The following is a 22,700-nucleotide window of genomic DNA, read 5'->3' as shown; positions in this document are numbered from 1 at the left end:
TTACCTATCTTATCACCTAGTGATGACTACTATATTAACATTGTAGGATATTTTATTTCATTTTTCCTTCTGTTACATAGAAGATTATTTTTCAAGATGTAGTTTTAAAGTTGACTTTTTTTTTTTTAATTTTTTTTTTTTTTTTAATAGCTACTTTATTTATTTATTTATTTTTGGCTGTGTTGGGTCTTCGGTTCGTGCGAGGGCTTTCTCTAGTTGCGGCAAGCGGGGGCCACTCTTCATCGCGGTGCGGGGACCGCTCTTCATCGCGGTGCGCGGGCCTTTCACTATCGCGGCCCCTCCCGCTGCGGGGCACAGGCTCCAGACGCGCAGGCTCAGTATTTGTGGCTCACGGGCTTAGTCGCTCCGCGGCATGTGGGATCTTCCCAGACCAGGGCTCGAACCCGTGTCCCCTGCATTAGCAGGCAGACTCTCAACCACTGCGCCACCAGGGAAGCCCAAGATGTAGTTTTAAATCCCTTTCTTCCTGTAGTATAATTTTCTCCAATTTTAATGGCTGCATATTTTTCCATCAAGAGGATCTGGCATAACTTAACCACTTTTTAGAGCCTTTTCTATTTTTCATTAGCGAAAATGACATCCTTGTTGTATATCTTCTGCTGAATCATGTCACTATGCTAGATTTCTAGGCTATTACCAGCACAGAAGTTATAAGCTTTGTAAAGGCTTTATTACCACTATTTTCCAGAAAGGTTTCACCAATATATCTTCCAATAGAGTGTAACTATGCCTCTCACTAAATCTTTATTGATATCATTATATTTAAGTAAGAGAAACTATTAAATTATTAGGTAAAATGGCTCAACATAGCTAAGCCTATTTTCCTTTCATGAATTACTGGTCTGGTTGAACATCCTTCAAGTGGTTACTGGACATTTGTATATTTTTCTCAGTTGATCATATTATTTGCCCCTTATTCTCATTTTTTTCTTACTGACTTATAAGAGCTACTTACTTGGAGGTTCTTTTTTTCTTTTCTTTTGGAAGTGAAATCAAGGCTTAATTTATCTGGTTAAATTCTTTTAAAAATCTAGGTAAAATGAAGGTTTTAATATATAGTGGAGGTTTTGATATGTGTAGTTTTATTAATGTCTTCTCTCTCTGTTGCTCTTTCATAGTAATAAAAAGAGCAAATCACTTCACACCGAAATGGAACAATACAGAATTCAAAAATGGAAACGGAATCTCTCGGAATCAAACATTTATCACAAAATGAACGCTTTCAATTTTTAAACATACAATCAATCACTTTTCTTCATACTTAACTCAAAATTAGTAAACAGAATTTTATTCAGACTTTACAAATATCCTTTACATTTAGCCTGAGATTAAGCATGAGAAAGTTCAACCTGAAGTTAGACTTCATTACCCAAACACTTCAGCATCTGAAAATAAAGCTGAGGATGAATGTTCATTTATCAAACATAATTTAAGCATTCCAATAAACTCTGACAATGAATAGTGACCCAAACCAAACTTTAACTTGCTCTGGTCTACATGATCTTCAGAGCCTAAAAGTACCTATTATTTAATAATGATTTTAAAAAGTCTTCAAATGACAAATTATGAAGGTGTGTCCAGATGTGGAATTTTAGTTCAACATTTCTATAGCTGCTGCTTTAGACTAGTATTAAAAAAACAACTCCCCAATCCTTATTATTCAACATGTACTTGAAAACATGTAGCAGCATGGTATAGTTTATTTTTATAAATATTAGTACCTGTAATAAAATATAAAATACAGTCTCCATTTTTCAAATATTAAGTCTCTGAATGCTTCATTCATCCTTTGGTTTCAAACCCATACGATGCACTCATATGACATTGCAGATTTAGCACTGAGACAGAACACTGTACATCTGTTGGGGAAGGAGGGGTGCTGTGGGAATACCAAAGCGCTACATCATAGAAAGGAAACGTTGAAGCAAAAATACTTTCTGAATATATACTGTACATTATGTAAACAAACATTCATAATAAGAATCAACACAGGCCAAAATACTGTTTTCTAGGAAATCAGAGTCTTTTTTCTTTTAAATCACACACACTGAAGATGCTTTTTGTTAGGAAAAGAATGGAGCCTGTTCCTGTATTTGCTTATGTGCTTAAATATCTTGGAAACAAGTAATTGTTGCATTCATTTGCTAACGGTTTGTCCTCTTACTTGGCTGGCTGTTGCAAACAGGAATACAGTACTATTTCAGTACCTGTTCTTCACGTAATACTAGCTACGTAATATAGAATTAACTCATCTTTATCAGTCCATATTAATAATATAAATAGATTACATGAAGCAGTGAATTTCAAAATTTGTGCAGGGGAAACTAGTTGATAATTTGTTTCCAATAAGGCTAGTAGCAAAAATAATTACTACAAAGTCAGTCCAAGCTAGTAGCAAACCCCTGATTTAGCAAGCTGAATCAAAGTTTGAAGTTAGTTTATTTCCTATATTACTGTGCAAATCTAGAATTTCCTATGTAAGAGACAGTGCTGGCAGCATCAAAGTCCTGCAATAAGAGAATGAAATACTGATTAGGTTTTCAGAATGCCAGAGATACTATATGAAGAAATTTGAATGTCTTAATGACGGTGTCACAGCAATGGCCTCAGGATTTCCTTAATGAATCACAAACTAAGAAAGACGATTCATTAGTCAATAAAGTTCTCAATCAAAAGCCTAAATGTGAAGCAAACAATGATAAAGACACAAAATCAAAGATGCATTTTCTACTATGACCATCTGGAAGAATTTCAAGCTTTAGGTCAACATTGTGTACCAGCAGCGGCCTCTCTAACAGGAAAAAACTGAGTCATGACTGTCCATCCCTTTTCAAAGCTTCCAGTCTTTGAAGGAGCGCATTTCCAAATGCTTCCCGGTAGGCAGGGCTGAGTGTATCCAACAAGGAGTAGACTGTTTCATGGTAGGGAGTCTGTAAATGATCATCCACCTGGTCGAAAGCATAACCTACCACCTACAAGAGAAATGCAGTAGTGAATAAAGAATCAGATTTCATCTTGGTACAGAAAGCAAAAAAACCCCCAAGTTTTTACATGGGTCATTCTCTGACATTATGTGTTTCTCCATCAATAGTCAGAATACACATATTTTTAATACAACCTGTAATATTTAAGCAATTCATAACGTACAGGAACACCACCAGCAAAATGCTCTCATTATAATTTGTTTCTCAAAATTTAAAAGGTCTGATTTACCTACTCTTGATCCTAAAGGAATGTAAAATACAGAAAGAATTTAAAAAGCTATACAAAAATAGTATTTCATTTTCACGGTCTAAAACATACTTCTATTTATTTTGGGTTTTTTTTGGCTGCATCACACGGCATATGGGATCTTAGTTCTCCGACCAGGGAACGAACCCGTGCCCCCTGCACTGGAAGCACGGAGTCTTAACCACTGGACTGCCAGCGAAGTCCCCATGCTTCTATTTAATTCCACATATATTGAGGGTCTTTTTATAAAGGTACTATAATAAATAATTACATTTATTATTACTATAGTATTAGTCCATATTTTTATCATAATTTATGTGTTTGGACTTTGTATAAAGAATTCTAAAATTTATTTATAGTTTTAATTCTGCTTTATAATTAGTTATCTGAAATGCCACTTTCATTACTAATACATTACTTATCTGCTCAACTCTGTGAGATAAAAGGGAATGTTATTCTGTGTGCTTCTCTGTGTGTTTTTTCCCCTTAAACACAGCTAAAGCTTTTTTCTCCAACAAGATTATAAGACCTATATCATGGTTCACCAGCACAGTGTAGGGCAAAATCAGCTTAGGTTTTGCTGACTTCATTAAAGCTTGTGAATTCCGCATATGAACCCCACATTTTATGACATCTATTCAAGCCATAGGAGATGCAAGTTTATGCTAGAAACAGAAGCAGAGTTGTTGTTATTGCACCACTTCGGGACCATGCTCTGTCCCAGCACTTTCTACAACATATTACAATTGTGTTTGCCCCTCTCTTATCACCACTAGCCTGTGGTCTACCTGGGGACAGGGATCATGTCTTACTCGCATGGTTTGATTTATAATTCCTGACACAGGATAGTTACTCAATAAATGTCAACTGAATCAGACTGAAAAAATAAATATTTGAGTACTTACATGCCAGGTTTTATAACTGATCCAGATCTTTCTGCAAACTTCATTCACATAACCATCCCCCAAATCCTTTTCAGTTTTCTTTTTTTAAATCTCCAACTTATAGATAAAGAAGTAGGGACTCAGGTTGACTGACTCACCCAAGGTCACTCAAATTCACCTGTAAGACTTCTGACTCTCATTAGAACCTTTCCTACCTCACCAGAATTAAACAGTGTCAGACAGAAGTAATTTACCTGGGGTCATTTATCTCTACTTTCGACTTGCCTATTTCTATTTAAGATCCACTTCTAAAGATGACAAGTTTTTGGTACAAATTTAGGAAGGGGAGCATGAAGATTAGTTAATTCCGGGACTACTCCCAAAGCCAAGCCTCAGCTGTTGGGGAACTAAGGGTAGTGACGATGCTGGCCTTGCAATCGGCTTCAATGTAAGTGATCCTCTATCAAGGGATACACAGAACACACGATTCACATACATCTTAGGTAAATTGAATCTAGTGAAATAAAGAGATGTTCATGTGCTTGTTTAATGTATCACATGACATTTTTACTTGCTTAAACCATATGCTCTACTTTATGATACTGCATATCTTTGGGAGAACGATCCTTAACAGATATAGAAACAGAAAAGTCAGAGATTTTTGACCAAGATAGAAGGTTATTTATTTATTTTGGCTGTGCTGCATGGCCTGCGGGATCTTAATTCCCCGACCAGGGGTTGAACCTGGGCCCTTGGCAGTGAAAGTGCGGAGTTCTAACCACTGGGCCTCCAGGGAATTCCCTCAAGTATGTTGTTTCAATAGAAGAGACATTTATAAGAGGTGGGAAAATATTCAACACAATGACTGCAAAACTCATCCAACGCAGAGAATGCATAATTCGGGTAAACATATTTAGCTAGAGATAAGAAATAAATTAATCTGGGGGGTGATGGTTACTACAAAATACTCTGCAAATCAAATCTGTTTTTTCTTTTTCAAAAAATCCAATTTTCCCATGTTGGCTGAAAGACTTTAGTATTAATAAAAATTCCTAGGGAAAAAAGCTTTCCTTAAAAAAACTTAGAAGCTACTGAGTGTCAAGTTCTCATCTAACACTCTTTCCCACTCCCTGACTCCAGACCCTTTTTGATTAAGTGGTAAAGATGTAATTTTTTTTTTTCCTAAAGAGAAAATGACTTACCCTGAGCCCGGCTTCAGTGAGCTCCAGGCAGTATCTATTCCTTTCTCTTGTTTCCACATTGATATAGGCCACATCGTCTGCACAGCGCAGGGTTTTTGAGACAAACATGGTGTTAACAGCAAAGAGAACATCATTTACAACTGCTTCAGCTTCCAGCCTCATGTCTTTCATATCAGTTCCTTCAAAGCCATTAAGCTCTGCATCTTCTTCAAATGCTGACACACTGCTCAGCTCCATGGGATTACAGTCTGTTTCCATTCTGCAAAAATCTGGATATAAAACTGGCTTATAGAAAGACACTCCACATACTAATGTTTGATTAAAAGCAGTTATGCCTTACAACTGCTACTTATTGGAAAACATTACTGAGTTAACAACTTTTAGGGAAAATATTGCCTAAAACCATTTTCAGTAGTTTTTCACAGCAAAATTACAGACACCTATAGATTAAAAAAAAAACAAAACACAACTCTGTTCTCCACTTCTCCCCAAAAGGTTAATCCCCATATTGGTACGAATTCAGAATATCAGTTTTTAGCTATTTCAAACAATGCCAATGTAAAAATCCTAGTACCTACTTCTTTTTAAATGTATTATTATTTTTCTAGGATAGATATTTAGAACTGGAATTGCTGAGTCAAAGTATATACTCATTTTAACTTTTAATAGATACTGCTGATTCACCCTTCAAAAAAGGCTGTACTGACTGATACTCCACCAACAGAATATAAAGGACTTTGCTCTTTTTCACCACACCCTTTCCAACCCTTTTTAACATTTGCCAACTTGAGAGGAAAAGAATGATGTCTCATTGTTTGAATATGTATATCCTTGATTAAACAACCTTTGGGTACTTACAGGATATTTTTAGTTCCAAGGTCATACAGCTATTAAAAAAAAAACAAATAAAAATGAACTAAGGTTGTCTAAAATCAAAGTTTAAGTCTTTACCTACTAAGGTACACCCTCAATAGTTCCTTTTACGACTTCTCCATTTGGGGTTTTGCCTAAGAAGCAATCTTCCCCATTCCACGATTACATTTTAAAATGCTCTAAATTATCTTTTGAATTCTCATTCTCTATCTCTATTTTTAACTCTTTGATCCGTCTGGAATTTATTCTGTGTAGCTTTACTTTCCAAGTGGATAGCCTATTGTCCCAACACCACTTACTGAATAACTCTTTTTACTATTTACTTGAACTGGCTCACATATTATACTTTGAAAAATATTATTTCTCGTGCTAACTTGATTCAATATTACTGCCAGTCTGCTATGTAGTTCTTGCTTCTCTTCTGTGACTGGGGGAGCAGTTGAGTATTGTTAAAAATTCGAAATGTATGGATGAGAAAAGTTAATAAATGTGAGATTGCTTTGGAATGTAAAAACAGCTTTTCAGAATAAGATATACTTTCTTTTTACCTGTTGGCTTTAAAAGTAAATTAAGATTTCATTTCTCTGATATGGATTAAGCATCCACTGTCCTAAATGTAGGACGACTGTTCAACTCATTATAAACATTTATTTGTACTGTTTGTCTATTACCTTATAAATTTCATCCCTTTTTCTAAAGTTACCAACTTGTGCCCTATCTGTGTGATGTTCAAAATCCTTTAAATTAGTGGTTCTCAATCGTGGCCACAAACCCCATCTGAGAAACTGAATCAAAACCTCTGGGAGATTTTTCTGCGTATTTTTTCAGAGTTTCTGGGTGATTCTACTGTATCGCCAATGATCTGAATTATTAGCAAAAATCTTAAGGGGCTAGAGTTCCTATAGCTGCAAGTCATTTACACACTATAAAAGTCAAAACTATTTGCTGAAGGCAATTTATGATAAACTATGTAAAGCTCTTTCAAAAAACTACATAGCAAACTGGTACAAATAATATAATCCTCCAATCCTATTTCAACTAATGATACGTTTTAAGGGTCCTTTATCTTGTCTCCCACAGCACTTTACAGGATTAGTCACTCACTACTAACAATACAAGTTAATTATAAATTTATCAATTATTGCTGGAGGAATTTGTCAGGTAACTGAAATCTAATGTTGACTTAGTATATTTGAAAGTGAAAATATTTGATTTTCTAAAAATTTCTACCTTCTCTAGAAATAATCATTATATTCCTTAATATTACACTTTGTTTTATGTATGAGAAATGAGACCACTTTTTTTTACAGTCAGTTTTGAAGATTTTGAAATGTGGCTGTGTACCATAAATCTCTTAACATCCTGAATGCCAAACATCTTTATTTTCCTCAAGTAATCAAGTACGTTAACTACAGATGACAGAAATAATAACTGTTACATGAAAAAGATGTTTATATGAGAAAGCTTGACAGGAGTCAAGTTTTTAAAGAAAGAGCCTAATTCATTGCAACTAGGACCATAGTGATATGATAAGCCAAAGAATCCGATACTAGAATGTTAAGAAATCCTCACAGGTCAGTAAAGCAGGTCATCACACTGTGTGTAGTAGTCAGAACCAAGGGGCAAAAAAAGAGAAAGACACCTTTCCTGAGACTGTGAACTTTCAGGAGATTTTTCTCTGAAATGCTTCTGAATGATGCATTAAATAGCAGACACATCCAGAACCTCTGATGATACATAAGAATTGATAGATTTTAGTACTGAAGCATTATACAAGTTCACATTTTAAGCTATCATTATTTTAAGGTATTATTACAATTATCTTTTGTTGGTTATGACAAGCTCTTGATTACTTATCAATATCATTTCCCCTTCCTAACAGCACCCAGATTTTCCAAGAGGAATCATAATACCTCCCCTTCCCCTATTTTTTTTTTTTTTTTTTGAAGCTTTTGGCCACACCCCACGGCATGTGGGATCTTAGTTCCCCAACCAGGGATTGAACCCACGCCTCCTGCATTGGAAGGCAGAGTCTTAACCACTGGACCGCCGGGGAAGTCCCCCCTTCCCCTACTGAGTAAAGTAACCAAGCAATTTGCGTGAGATTGACCCCAATCTCAGTTGAAGGCTGTCCTGAACTTATCAATACACCAAATTCTTCCTGGTCACTTTATTTTTTTAAAATATTTATTTATTTTCTTTATTTTTGTTTTGCTGCATCAGGTTTTAGTTGCAGCCCCCGTGGTCTTCATTGAGGCATGCGGGATCTTCTGTTGCAGCACGGGCTTCTCTCTAGTTGTGGCATGCTGGTTTTCTCTCTCTAGTTGTGGCGTGCAGGCTCCAGGGCGCATGGGCTCTGTAGTTGTGGTGCACAGGGTCCAGAGTGCGTGCACTCTGTAGTTTACGGCACACGGGCTCTCTCATTGAGGCACGCAAGCTCAGTAGTTGTGGCGTGCGGGCTTAGTTGCCCCATGGCATGTGAGATCTCAGTTCCCTGACCAAGGATCAAACCTATGTCCCCAGCACTGGAAGGCGGATTCTTTACCACTGGACCACGAGGGCAGTCCCTTTTCTAGTCACTTTAATGCAGAATGGTTTACAGCACACAGCCCCAGCTGTTCCTGGTAGCCATCCCAAGATGAGGGAAACTCAAGGATGATGCTGACAATGGGAAAAGAACAGAGCCAAGAGATTCACAGAGAAATGAAGCCCAAGCCCTGACAGCTGCCCAACCTTTGCACTTTTCAGTTATTGCAGCCAATACATTCATTATTTTACTGGCAACTGAAAGCATACTGAATTAGCAGTCTACCCAAAATAAAAAGCACTCATTAATCTAGCTCTTCAACAGCTTTATAGAAGAGGTTTAAAAAAAATGGAACCATGATGATATTTTTGTGCCTGTCAATGTGGAAAGTGCTGAATAAAAGCTTTGTAGAATATGAGTATCAACATGTGTATTAACTTCCTATTGCTGCTGTAACAAATTACCACAAACTTAGTGGCTTAAACAACACGAATTAATTTTCTTACAATTCTGGACGTGAGAAATCTAAAATCAAGGTGTTAGCAAGGCTGCATTCCTTTTGGAGGCTTCAGGGGAGAATCTGTTTCCTCGCCTCTCTAGCTTCTAGAAGTCTCCCACATTCCTTGGCTCATGGTCCCTTCTTCCTCCACCTTCAAAGCATATCACTTCAATCTCTGGTTCTGTAGTCACATTATCTCCTTCTTCTGACTCTTGGCACCTGTGCTCCATTTTATAAGGACCTTTGTGATTGATTATATTGGGCCCACTTGAACATTCCAGGATAATTTCCCCATCCAAGGTCCTTAACTTGAACAAACCTGCAAAGTTCCTTTTGCCATATAAGGTACTGATAATATATTCACAGTTTCTGGGGATTAGGACATGGACATCTTTGTGGGGGGGGTCATTATTCTGTCTACCAGTGTCCATATCCTATCAGCAGGGAAAGGAGTATAAAGGTAGTCAAAGAGATTTCATTTTCTGACTTTCCTTTTTGGAACAGTCATCATTTACTTTTAAAAGAAGGTCCAGTGTGCTTGTCAAGCTCACTGCCTTCTTTGGAAAGGTTCCTTAGTCATAGGTTTCATGATGTGTATTCTGTAACTCCAGCACCGTGATACAGCAAAATGAACTGGGTTTGGGTGTTTTAATTAAAGGCACCATTTCGAGGCTGGCAAGGGGTTTATGAATTGTCTTGAATCAAGAGCTCTGTCCAACTACCCGATTCTGGATGGTGACTGGCTCATCCAATCAGATCCTCTTTTGAGGAGTATGAACATAGAGCCAAAAAACATGAATTCAGTGTGTGATGAAAGGAGCTACAGAAGCAAAGCAGGGAGCAACTGGGTAGCCTTACCAATGGGGCACTAGAGAAGTGGTTTCTCCACTTTGATTATTCATCCCAATAGCTAAAAATATTTTGAGCAGATACCTCATCATATGTATATTTATTTACATATAATATCACAATTAGCATATCAAAACACATAAATATGAATTTAAAGAGGAGAAGGTAAAATATGAAATATAAGCTTATTTTCTTCTTACTTCTCAATGGATTATCTTGTGTACCCAACTGTAGAAGCCTGCACCACTGCGGATGGGGACATATACGTCCATGTTGGTGAAGGGACAACTACTAAAATTACTAATGAAACATTAGCGATGCTGTCAGGTTACCAGAATAGGTGACTCATCAATGTGATTCCTGTAAAAATCCCTGGATTCCTTTTCTGTAGGCAAAACAACTTATCATTGTATGAGAAATTCTAGACCAGTAGAACTCTGTGCAATGATGGAAATGTTCTTTATCTATGCTGTCCAATACAGTAGCTACTAGGCACTTGTGGCTATTAAGCACCTGAAGTTTCGCTAGAGTGACTGAGGAACCAAATTTCAAATTTTATTTAATTTTCATTCATTTAAATTTAAAAAGCTAGTGGCTACTGTATCACATAGCACAGGACTAGACCTTTGTGAATACTTGTGGATAATATAATGAACTGAGTTTATATTATTGTTGAAAAAAATCAATAGATATAAAGGTACTAAATTCAGCTTATTTTATATAAGTACCAAGATTTGGAAATAGGTATGTTAGAAAATCTATTTTTAATCTTAGCTAATCTATGGAGGGAAATTAACTGTCAGTGTTTCATTGGTAAAAACCAATGAATTACTTCTATTTTCTAATCTTTTCAATTTAGAATCTAAGTTTATATATCCAGCACTTTCCTAAGCATTAGAATACTAATTAAATATGTTTACTGGTAGTTTACAGCCTAATTTGGGAAATAAGACAGGCACATGAAATACGTACACAAATATTAATGCCATGCACATGCATCATAATTATAACATAAAAAATGTATAATTAGAGAAAACAATATGTCTTGGTCCTACTACAAACTTACCACTAAGCTTGTATAAACTTGGGCTGGCCATGTAACCTCACTGGTTTTCTCACTTACAGAATAAGGGGGAATGAACGGGAAATTCTTTACTGTTCTTGAGAGCTGACATTCCATGATTTACAACATAATTGTTAGTTACTATGGGGGGCTTGACTCATGGAACAGGTCAGTCAAAACTGGGCTTGAATGAGCACAGATGAAAAGTTATGGATAAGCAGAGAAGAGAGTTGTGAAGGATTCTTCAGAGGGAACAATGCATAAACAAGGTCCAGGGTGTGGCAGGAATTGTAAGGAAACTAGACTAGGTAGTCTACTACAAGGAAAATGCTAAGAGAATAATAGATAGGAATGGCCCAATGTGACAAGGTGCTAATACCTAGACAACAGAATTTGATTTTGATACAATAGACTGTTTTAAGCTCTTGAGAATGGGAAGAGCAATGTCTTTATATTTAAAGTAGGTTCCTTGTAGGCAGTATATAGTTTGGTCCTGCTTTTTCATTTAATCTGATAATCTCTACCTTTTAATTGGAGTGTTTACACCATTTACATTTAATATGATTACTATGATTGATATGGTTACTATCTTGCTGTTTGTTTTCTATTTGTCCCATCTGTACTTTATTCCCTTTTCCTTATTTTTCTGCCTACTTTTGGACTGACCACTTTTTAGGATTCTTTTTTACATCCTTTGGTGGCTTACTGACTCTTCGTTGAATGTTTTTGGTGGTTGCTTTAGAGTTTATAATATACATCTTTAATTTATCACACCTTCAAGTGTTCTTATACCACTTCATGCATAATATAAGAACCTTACAAGAGTATATTATACAGTCTTTGTGCTATTTTTTTTTTTGCAATGTTTTAATTATTTATTTATTTATTTATTTATGGCTGTGTTGGGTCTTCGTTTCTGTGCCAGGGCTTTCTCTAGTTGCGGCAAGTGGGGGCCACTCTTCATCACGGTGCGCGAGCCTCTCACTATCGCGGCCTCTCTTGTTGCAGAGCACAGGCTCCAGACGCGCAGGCTCAGTAATTGTGGCTCACGGGCCTAGTTGCTCCGCGGCATGTGGGATCCTCCCAGACCAGGGCTCGAACCCGTGTCCCCTGCATTGGCAGGCAGATTCTCAACCACTGCGCCACCAGGGAAGCCCTGTGCTATTTTTGTCATACATTTTACTTCTACATATGTTAGAAACTTCATAATACATGTTATTTTTGCTTTATTATTGTTTTTAACAGTGTTTTGTTTGTTTGTTTTTCGGCCACACGTCATGGCTTGCGGGATCTCAGTTCCCTGACCAGGGATTGAACCCAGGCCACAACAGTGAAAGCCCGGAATCGTAACCACTAGGCCACCAGGGAATTCCCATTATTTTTGCTTTAAATAGCCAGTTACTTTTCAAAGAGTTAGGGAATAAGAAAAATGCATTTTATATTTAACCATATGGTAACTATTTCTGATGCTCATTTCTTTGTGTTGATCTACATCTGCATCTATGATCTGTATTATTTTTCTTCTGCCTGATGATTTCCTTAAACATTTCCTGTAGTGTAGGTCTGCTGTTGATGAATTCTTTCAGCTTTTCTATGTCTGAACAAGTCTTCCTATCACTTTCATTTTTTTTTTTTATAAACTTATTTTATTTATTTATTTTTGGCTGCACTGGGTCTTCGTCGTTGTGCGCAGGCTTTCTCTAGTGGCGGCGAGCAGGGGCTACTCTTCATTGCAGTGCACGGGCTTCTCGTTGCAGTGGCTTCTCTTGTTGCAGAGCACAGGCTCTAGGCACATGGGCTTCAGTAGTTGTAGCACGCAGGCTCAGAAGTTGTGGCTTGTGGGCTCTAGAGTGCAGGCTCAGCAGTTGTGGCACATGGGCTTAGCTGCTCCGCGGCATGTGGGATCATCCTGGACCAGGGCTCAAATCCGTGTCCCCTGCATTGGCAGGCAGATTCTTAACCACTGCACCATCAGAGAAGCCCCACTTTCATTTTTAAAAGATATTTTTGCTGGGTATAGAATCCTAGGTTGACTTTTTTTCTTTCAAGAAAAAATGTTTCCTTCAAGAAAAAAATCAAAGATGTTTCTCTACCATCATCTTATTCGCACTGTTTCCTATGAGAAGTCTGATGTCATTTGGTATCTTTGTTCCTCTTGGTGTAGTTTTTCTTCATGTTTCTTTTGCTTGGGGTTCATTGAGCCTCTTGCATCTGTGGGTTCATAGATTTTAGCAAATTTGGAAAAATTTTGGCCATTATTTCTTCTAACATTTATTTGTCTCTCCTCTCTTTGGGGAGTCCAGTTTCATGAATATTAGTCCAAGTGAAGTTGTCCTACCCCTATGCTCATTTTTTCACTCTTTCCCTCTTTGTGTTTCACTTTGAATAGTTTCTATTGCTATTTAAAGTTCTTGTCTAATCTTTTCTTTGCTGTATCTAATCTCTTATACTTGGGTTCTTTTTTTTTTTTACTTGGGTTCTTTTTTAAAAAACATATTTTTCGGGCTTCCCTGGTGGCGCAGTGGTTGAGAGTCTGCCTGCCGGTGCAGGGGACACGGGTTCGAGTCCTGACCTGGGAAGATCCCACATGCCGCGGAGCGGCTGGGCCCGTGAGCCACAACGACTGAGCCTGCGCGTCTGGAGCCTGTGCTCCGCAACAAGAGAGGCCGCGATAGTGAGAGGCCCGCGCACCGCGATGAAGAGTGGCCCCCGCTTGCCACAACTGGAGAAAGCCCTCGCACAGAAACGAAGACCCAACACAGCCATAAATAAATAAATAAATAAATAAAATAAAATAAAAAAACATATTTTTCATGTCTCTACTTCATTTGCTCAATCTTTTCTCTAATTTTATTTGAACATATGGAATAATTATAATAAATGTATTAATGTCACTGTTATTTCTGGGTTAGTTTCAATTGATAGATTTTTCTAATCGTTATGGGTTGCATACTGCTTCTTTGCATGCCTAATATTTTTTGATTGGATGCCAGACTGCATGGATTTTACCTTGCATGGTGCTTGATATTTTTATATTCCTGTAAATATTATTGAGTATTGCCCTGGGATGTAGTTATCTGGGAAAAGCTTGATCCTTTCAGGTCTTACTTTTAGGCTTTTTAAGGCAGTATCAAAACTGATTTAGTCTCTGGTTAATTTTTTTCCCAACTACAGAGGCAAAACCTTTCTGAGCACTCTACCGGATGGCCTATGAACTATGAGATTTTTCATTCTGGGTGAGAGGAACTGGAACTATCACTGGTCCTGTTTGAGCTCTGAAAATTCCTCTAATTCTTTTGGGTAGTCTCTTCCCCAGCCCTGGGGAGTTTCCTCACAACTATGTGTTGATCAGTATTCAGCTGCAGCCTGGAGGGGGATCCTCTGTATATACATCCATGGCTCTAAGAAGCTCTCTACCTTCTAGTACTCTGTCCTAGCTGCCTTGGCCTTCCTGGAATCCTAGCTTCATATCCTCAATTCAGGTAGACTGCCAGTTCTACCTGGGTTTCTCCTCCCAAGGCCATGCCTAGAAATTTTCTCCAGGCAATAATCTGGGGCAACAGTTTGCATCTTGTCTCTCAGGGATCACTGTCCTTCACTGCCTAATGTCCAAAGTCTTAAAACCATTGTTACATGTATTTTTGCCCACTTTTTTTGTTGTTTCAGGTGGAAGGGTAAATCTGGTCCCTGTTACTCTATCTTAGCCAGAAGTGGAAAGCTTATTAACCAGTTTTCGGCTAATTTTGGAATCTTATTTCATCAGTTTTTCTTTCATTGATTTTGGTCTCTTCCATATTACTTTGAATCAACTTCACCATCTTGCTGGTTCTTTCATTAATGAGTTAAATACATTTTTGACACATGCTTACTATATGTTTGTATTAAGACTCACGTTTTTAACTTAAAAAGTTATATTTTGACACTACTTTCAGACTTTTAATCCTTCCAAATTCAGTTCGGACACATCTGTTTCAGGATTCTGTATCTGATCTCAAGGTAGAGTTAATCACTATATCCTCCTTCCTTAGAATTTGTTTTGATACTTCTGTACTTATCATACCTCACTGCAAATGAAGGTCCGTGGTGTCCATATCACCAGCACAGTGTCTGGCATAAAGCAGGTCTTCACTGAATACTTTCTGAGCGAATAAACCAAAGGAAAAATACTAACTTTCTGCTTCTCAAGCTGTAGTACTCAGCTCTGTGACATGGGGCATACAAAGCTACTGGATAAACATGATAGACACTCCTGGAAAATACACATCACTGCTAGAGTAACAATATTATGAGGTATGATGCAAAATTACGTACAATTTTAAAGCAAATGGCAGCCTCAAGCCATGTCCTCTTTAGGTTATGTTTCCCCACCCCTAGCGTTTCCTTTGCCTCTGACCGAAATATATGAGTGAAAAATAAGTAAGAGAAGGACTGCTTTAACTCAAGGAATTAACTAAAAAAGCTGAAAATTCCAGGCACTGGGTCTGGGGGTATAAAGTTAATAGACAGAGGTTGGAGCTGGTGAAAGAGTGGAATGTTAGTACTGGGTTGGACCTTCTCTAAGTCTTTATAGCTCTTCCCACTTCAGTTACAATAATGCTCTTTATTAAAAGTTAAGGTAGGGCTTCCCTGGTGGCGCAGTGGTTGAGAATCTGCCTGCCAATGCAGGGGACACGGGTTCGAGCCCTGGTCTGGGAAGATCCCACATGCTGCGGAGCGACTAGGCCCGTGAGCCACAACTACTGAGCCTGCGCGTCTGGAGCCTGTGCTCCGCGACAAGAGAGGCCGCAACAGTGAGAGGCCCGCACACTGCGATGAAGAGTGGCCCCCGCTTGCCACAACTGGAGAAAGCCCTCGCACAGAAACGAAGACCCAACACAGCCATAAATAAAATAAATAAATAAATAAAAATTAAAAAAATATATTAAAAAAAATAGTTAAGGTAATTATTGATAACTCTTACTTCTGTTGGTATAATTTGGGGGCTGCGTTAGTGTTTTTGGAGGATTCATGAAACCAGTTATCAAGATATTGATTACTAAGTCCTTCATTCTCTATTCCTTAATTTTTTATATTCTAATTTTCTATGGCAGAAAAATGTATTATGTTTGTAATAAGACAAAAAACTTTAAAAAATGTGATGTATTAGAAAGTATGAGGTGTAGGAAGCAGAAACATTTTTCTTCGTAGAGAAGCCAGACTACTTAGTTTTGTTTTTTTTTTTTTTTGGCTGCGTTGGGTCTTCGTTGCTGCGCGCGGGCTTTCTCTAGTTGTGGCGAGCAGGGGCTACTCTTTGTTGCAGTGTGCGGGCTTCTTGTTGCAGTGGCTTCTCTTGTTGTGGAGCATGGGCTCTAGGCACGCGGGCTTCAGTAGTTGTGGGGCGTGGGCTCAGTAGTTGTGGCACGTGGGCTCTAGGGTGCATGGGCTTCAGTAGTTGTGGCACGCAGGCTCAGCAGTTGTGGCTCGTGGGCTCTACAGTGCAGGCTCAGTAGTTGTGGCGCACAGGCTTAGTCACTCCTCGGCAAGTGGAATCGTCCCAGACTAGGGATCAAACCCGTGTCCCCTGCACTGGCAGGCAGATTCTTAACCACTGTGCCACCAGGGAAGTCCTAAGATAAGTTAGGACTTATCTTAGGACTTAGGTAAGTTAGGACTTAGGTAAGTTAGGACTTACCTAAGATAAGTTAGGACCTAAGTTAAAGTAACTGGCAGCTTCAGTTTCAAATGAAATGAGAGCTTTGAATTTATCTGTATTTCAAACTACTGTTTTGAAAGTAAAGATGAATAAAGATTAATTCGCAACATTTAGAATTCAGGCAAAGCTAAAGCTAGTTTAAACTTTATTTTCTGTAACACATAACGTTTAATGTTTTCAATAGCTCTGAGATGCTTATTTTGAAATTAAAAATTTTAAATCAGAATCATTTGCAGCATTACAAACATACATTATTTGTAATTCAAATAAAAATGGCCTATCTTTCCATTTATACACTGATTTATAAAATTACTCTGCACCCCACTTTCAACAAAGACACATACACAACCTAGTAATAACAAATCAATGGGCTTCCCTGGTGGCACAGTGGTTAAGAATCTGCCTGCCAATGCAGGGGACATGGGTTCAAGCCCTGGCCCAGGAAGATCCCGCATGCCGCGGAGCAACTAAGCCCATGTGCCACAACTACTGAGCCTGCGCTCTAGAGCCCACGCACCACAGCTACTGAAGCCTGCGTGCCTAGAGCCCGTGCTCCGCAACAAGGGAAGCCACGACAATGAGGAGTCCACGCACCGCAACGAAGAGTAGCCCCCGCTCACAACTAGAGAAAGCCCGCGCACAGCAACGAAGACCCAACGCAGCCAAAAATAAAAACAAGCAAATAAATAAATAAATTTATAAACAAAACAAAACAAAACAAAACAAAACAAATCAAGCCACCGGAATTTTATTGTGCTTCAGCTGATTAAAGAGGAAGGTGACGGTGAAGAAATATATAAAGTTCATTTGAGAAGTCTTTTTTTTTTTTAAGATTTAATTGGCTTTATTAGGCAGTTCATGAATCAGGCAGAATCCCATCTGGCAACTAGAAGGGTACTCCTGGAGAAGTCCTTTAAACTGTAAAAAATAGGCAAGAACCCTACAACCCTGTAAACAACCTTTCCTTTGAAACCAGAAATTGTAAATGAGATTCTAAGACTAAAAAACTGAATGCTTAAGAACCAAAACCAAAATAACTCCAGGAATTAGTTTTTTGTTTCTATATAACCCACTAGATTATATAGAGGATTTGGTATTATATTTAATATAAGGTACATTCTAACCAACATAAAACAAATCAATATCTAAAGAGATATGAAATAGAAAACCTCTTTGTTTTCCATTTAAACTCTAAATTGGCTCTCTACCAGACTCTGAGCAATATTCTGTTGCCAGCACCTTCAAAAATTGGAATACCTTACGGGTGCTTTTAGTTATTCTGGTAGATTGCATCACCTTGCAAAAAGTTTCCAAATGATTCCTTATAACATCATCCATAAATTATTTAGGAACCGCTCTTACTTCATCTGTTGGTATAATTTTTGGACTGTGTTAGTGGTTTGGGGAGAATTCATGAAACTAGTTGTCAAGATATTGTTCACTAAATTCTTTATTCTCTACTTCTTAATTTAGTAGACTTTGTTTTGTTTCATCACAAATTTACAGCATCAAAGAGCTAGCAAAAGACTAGATTTGTCCTTGATGACAAAAGAACGGGCGTAGAAAGACATACGACTGTCTGCGTGTCTACAGCATGGCAAAAGAACAGAGCCAGAATGATTTCAAGAGCAGTATACAGATGTCAAATTTACATTTTGAAAGAAAGTTCGATTTTTCAGTTGCCATTACAACAATCAGCTGAGGGCTAGAATGTAATATCTTGATGATTACAGCTGACCCTTGAACAACACAGGTTTGAACTGCACAGGTCCACTTATGCATAGATTTTTTTTCAATAGTAAATACTACAGTATTACGCTATCCATGTTGATTGAATTGGCGGATGTGGAACTGCGTATATGCAGGGCTGACTATAAGTTATACGTGGATTTTCAGTTTTGGGGGGGTTGGTGTCCTTAACCTCAGCGTTGTTCAAGGGTCAACTGTACTTTTATTTGTATCATACATCGCAGTCTGGAAAATCCTCTCAACATGAACAAGAAGTGGCCATATGGTGTGATGGTTAAAGGGCTCTTTTGAACAGACTGATCGGGGCTAGAACCTCAGCTCTGCCACTTACTCTGCGACTCGGGGCAAGATATCTTAATCCCTCTAGTCACACATTCCGCCTCCCTAAAATGAAGCTAACAAAAGCATCTACCTTAAAGGGATCCCGAGAGAACTAAATGAGTGAATATACGGAAAACGCTTAGCACGGTGCTGGACACGCAATAAGCTCAAGAAATACTATCTGTTAATTGTTAAAAATAGTATTTAAATATCTTTAAAGAAGAAAGACTAACCTCTGACCTAAGCCCTTTGACTCCAAGTTCCGTGCTCTTCACAGTATGTGCAGTGGCTGCAGCTGCGGCCTTTCACGGCTCTGAGAAACACGCGATGCAGGAACACTACTATCTTACTCCTGTTACCTCAGGCTCAAGTCTTAAGAGGACAACGTCTCAGCTTTTCTTTTATTTCACATGTTAACATGGATTTCTTTCATGGATGATTTTTTGACATGACCCATTCAGCCTCTGGTATATAGCCTCTAACCTGTCATTTCAAATCCTTTCCTAGAATTTTTCAGAAGTTGACAATGTTTGATTGGTAATTACCTTCATCGTCCTCCCTTAATTAATGTTAGCTGTTAACATTTTGTGATAGTACTTTGTCTTTGATAAAACCCAGAACGCTGTTAGGATGACTCTGTACCCTATTTGAGCTGAGGTATAATAATGACAGATCCCAAACCTTAACAATTTATGCTGAATTTCTCCTAGAAAGCAAAAAATGCACCCGGCAACACACTTAAGACTGTGAAGGGAGCATATTTGTTTTTACAAAATCTTCTAATTTTTATTTCCCTTCTCTGATATTTGAAATTTTGCACATTCTATGAACAGTGTGGACGTAATTCTATATTCCAAAAGAAATCACTTACTTAACATTTCAACTTGAAAAAAAATCAACTGTACTCATTCATCAAAAGTCTGGTTCAAACCTCCCAAGGTCTAGTCCAATTCCCTGCCAGATTGGATCCCAGTTTCATACCACTTTGCTTACACTCCTTTTATGGTAAGCATTATAATTATTCATAAACATGGCTTATTATCTTCCAAATATATCCAGAATCCAAATGCTTTTTCCCATCTTCACTTCCATCACTCTAGTCGAAGCCACTGTCATCTCTGCCTGTATTACTGCAGTATCTTTCTAACTGGGCTTGCTTTTTCACCTTTGGTCCTCTCACCTCCACAAAAGTCTATTCTCAACACAGCAGTTAGCATGGTCCTGCAAAAATTTTGGCCAGATTATGGCACTGCTTTCCTCAAACCCATTCACCGACTGAATAAAAAGGCAAAGTCTACAAGGCCCTATATGACCCCTCCCCCCGCAAACCCCCAGCTTCTTCTCTTTCCTTCACTCCCTCGTGACCTTCCTTGAACTCGCTAAGCATGCTCTTGCATTCTGCTGTTCCCCCTGCCTGGAAAACTCTTGCAGGTATTCACTTGCCTTGCTCCCCAGCTTTCCCTAAGTCTCTGCTAAAATGTCACCTATTAAACAAGAGAGGCCTTCCTTCACCCCCAATATAAAAGTGGCAAATCTCTCTGCTCTCCATTCCCTTTACATTATTTTTTTTCTACAGCACTTATCACCACATGGCATATGATGTGTTTGATTACTGTTTGTTTCCCCTCCCTTCAATAAAATATAAGCACTCCATGAGGGCAGGGACTTAATCTGGTCACTGCTGTATCCCCAGTACCTAGAACAATCCCTGGCACATAGCAGGCAATCAGTAAATATTTACTGAATAAAGGAGTGACCCCTTCACTACAGAACATAAGCTCCTTGAATTCCTCTTTACCTTTTTCACATCTCTAACTGTGGAGACTTTCATTCAAAGGACCCTTAACAAACATTTAAACATGAATGAAGAGCAAGGGAACTGAAGCTACCAAGAATGCTTGGGACAAGTCTACAAAGAATGAGGGGTAGGGGCCTCCCTGGTGGCGCAGTGGTTGAGAGTCTGCCTGCCAATGCAGGGGACACGGGTTCGAGCCCTGGTCTGGGAAGATCCCACATGCCGCGGAGCGGCTGGGCCCGTGAGCCTCAACTACTGAGCCTGCGCGTCTGGAGCCTGTGCTCCGCAACAAGAGAGGCCGCGATAGTGAGAGGCCCGCGCACCGCGATGAAGAGTGGCCCCCGCTTGCCGCAACTAGAGAAAGCCCTCGCACAGAAACGAAGACACAACACAGCCAAAAAATAAATAAGTTAAAAAAAAAAAAAAAAAGCAACAATCCCAGCACCTACATACAGTGGAAAGCACCCTGGTTCCAAAACGAAAAGGTGACTGTGGAAAGTAGAACCAGAGCTTTCTCCATCTGCCAACACTTGTGGGCTGTGTTAGTATTTCTAAGGCACTGGTGAAAGTTATCAGCATACAAACAAAATCTTCTTAACCCAGTCGCCTTAATTCACTATCTTTTTTCTTTCGACAGTTTAATTTATTAACTAACCATGAACCTTTTTACCCACAGATAGGATAAATCAACAAAGTGTTGGCAAATTTAAAATCATTTACTAAATCTTACTGAACGGGGCCTTGAGGCAAACATCCCCACTTTTAAGCTCTCTTCTGATGAGGTGACAGACTCAATTATTTGGTAGAAATACCAAATAAGTTAAGCAAAACTGGACGGCTAATAAAATTTACAACTTTAATTAAACTTTGTACACTCCGAATACTAGAACTGCTTAGTGACAAACTCCACAAGACTTTCCAGTAAGCTTATCACAGTCTGTTTCCTCTGACAGGTTACAAGACAAACACCCAGTCTGCTTGAGTTTTAAAAGGGTATTTCCTTTGCTCCCCCGGAATAACCAAGAAAGAAGTCCAACTGGTAAAGCGAAAGGTGGGTTTAATTCACTATTCTTGATTAAACTGGATGTATCGGGACTCCGCTGGTTCCCTACGGATATCGTTTAAGTTTCCTAACAATATTTGGAGATAAGATATTACGTGCTCACAGTTGGCGAAGACTCCGAGAGGGCAGCGGCCGCTTCCAGGGGTTCGGCTAATGAGCGCCAGGGGCGGGATTCTAACCCAGGACCCTTGGCTTCCGGGCCACGGAACACACGCACGCAGGCCTCCTCGGGGGTGGACCAAGTTAAGAGCCGGCTCCGCCTCTGCAGGAGTTGCCTCCTAAAAGGCAGAAACACGGCTGCGCAGATTCCCAGAACCGCACAAGTACTTTGCCCAGGTTTCCGCGGGGTCGCAAGGTTCTGGTATCGATCAGAGAGAGCAGTTCTGCCCACAAATGCCTAGAAAGCTCAAGTGTCTTGGTCGCTGGCGCAGCACACGCAGGATGAATGAAGCGCTTTGGAAACTGCAAGCCTCTAGACAGTAGCGAAGCTGAAGCTCCAGAAAACAATACCTGAATGAGGCGGGCGACGAATAACTTGCTGACTATGGGCACAGGCCAATACGGGGGGGTGGGCGTGGGGGGGGGCAGGGATGGTCGAGAGGGGCTGCAGCCCTCCCCGTAGAGCCGGCGGCGTCCGAGCGCCCGTTTCCGGGGTCGGGGTCTAAGCTGCCCGGGACGGGCCAGGCCGGATCCGCCCCCAGACCCCTCCCCCTCTCAGCCCGGGCACCGGGCCGCTTCTGCCGTCGCCCCTCATGGCCCGGCCTGCAGAGCCACGTCCGGCTCAGAGGGCCCCCGGCTCGCCCGCGAACCCGCCTCGGCCCCCGGCCGGCCTCCCGCCGCCGGCCCCGCGACTGCTCACCTGCGCACACCACTCGTCCTCCTCTCACTCCCTCCCCAGGCTTCTGGAAGCGACCTGCGGCACCGCCCCCTC

General features: G+C 39.6%; 1 protein-coding gene and 1 non-coding gene across 5 annotated transcripts; both read right to left on the bottom strand.

Moving 5' to 3' along the window:
• Positions 1-1,287: 1,287 nt before the first annotated feature.
• GSKIP (GSK3B interacting protein) lies at positions 1,288-22,700 on the bottom strand. Of its 4 annotated transcripts, none has more exons than XM_059915848.1 (3): positions 22,629-22,700; positions 5,339-5,607; positions 1,288-2,993 (listed from the first exon to the last, which is right to left on the bottom strand). In XM_059915848.1, the coding sequence occupies exons 2-3, from the start codon at positions 5,594-5,596 to the stop codon at positions 2,832-2,834; spliced, it is 420 nt and encodes a 139-aa protein (XP_059771831.1). In that variant the 5' UTR covers positions 5,597-5,607; positions 22,629-22,700; the 3' UTR covers positions 1,288-2,831. The 4 variants fall into 4 exon arrangements, with proteins under 4 accessions (XP_059771831.1, XP_059771833.1, XP_059771834.1 ...); XM_059915850.1 differs by having other exon boundaries at positions 5,339-5,597; positions 22,629-22,657; XM_059915851.1 differs by lacking the exon at positions 22,629-22,700 and adding an exon at positions 21,873-22,042.
• On the bottom strand, positions 21,642-21,764 carry LOC132361455 (small nucleolar RNA SNORA27). Its single transcript, XR_009501743.1, has one exon. It is a non-coding gene; the product is annotated as a small nucleolar RNA SNORA27 (small nucleolar RNA).

The sequence above is a fragment of the Balaenoptera ricei genome, chromosome 2, assembly GCF_028023285.1.
Source record: "Balaenoptera ricei isolate mBalRic1 chromosome 2, mBalRic1.hap2, whole genome shotgun sequence".
Classification (NCBI taxonomy): domain Eukaryota; kingdom Metazoa; phylum Chordata; class Mammalia; order Artiodactyla; family Balaenopteridae; genus Balaenoptera; species Balaenoptera ricei.
This window is presented reverse-complemented; position numbering and strand designations above follow the sequence as displayed.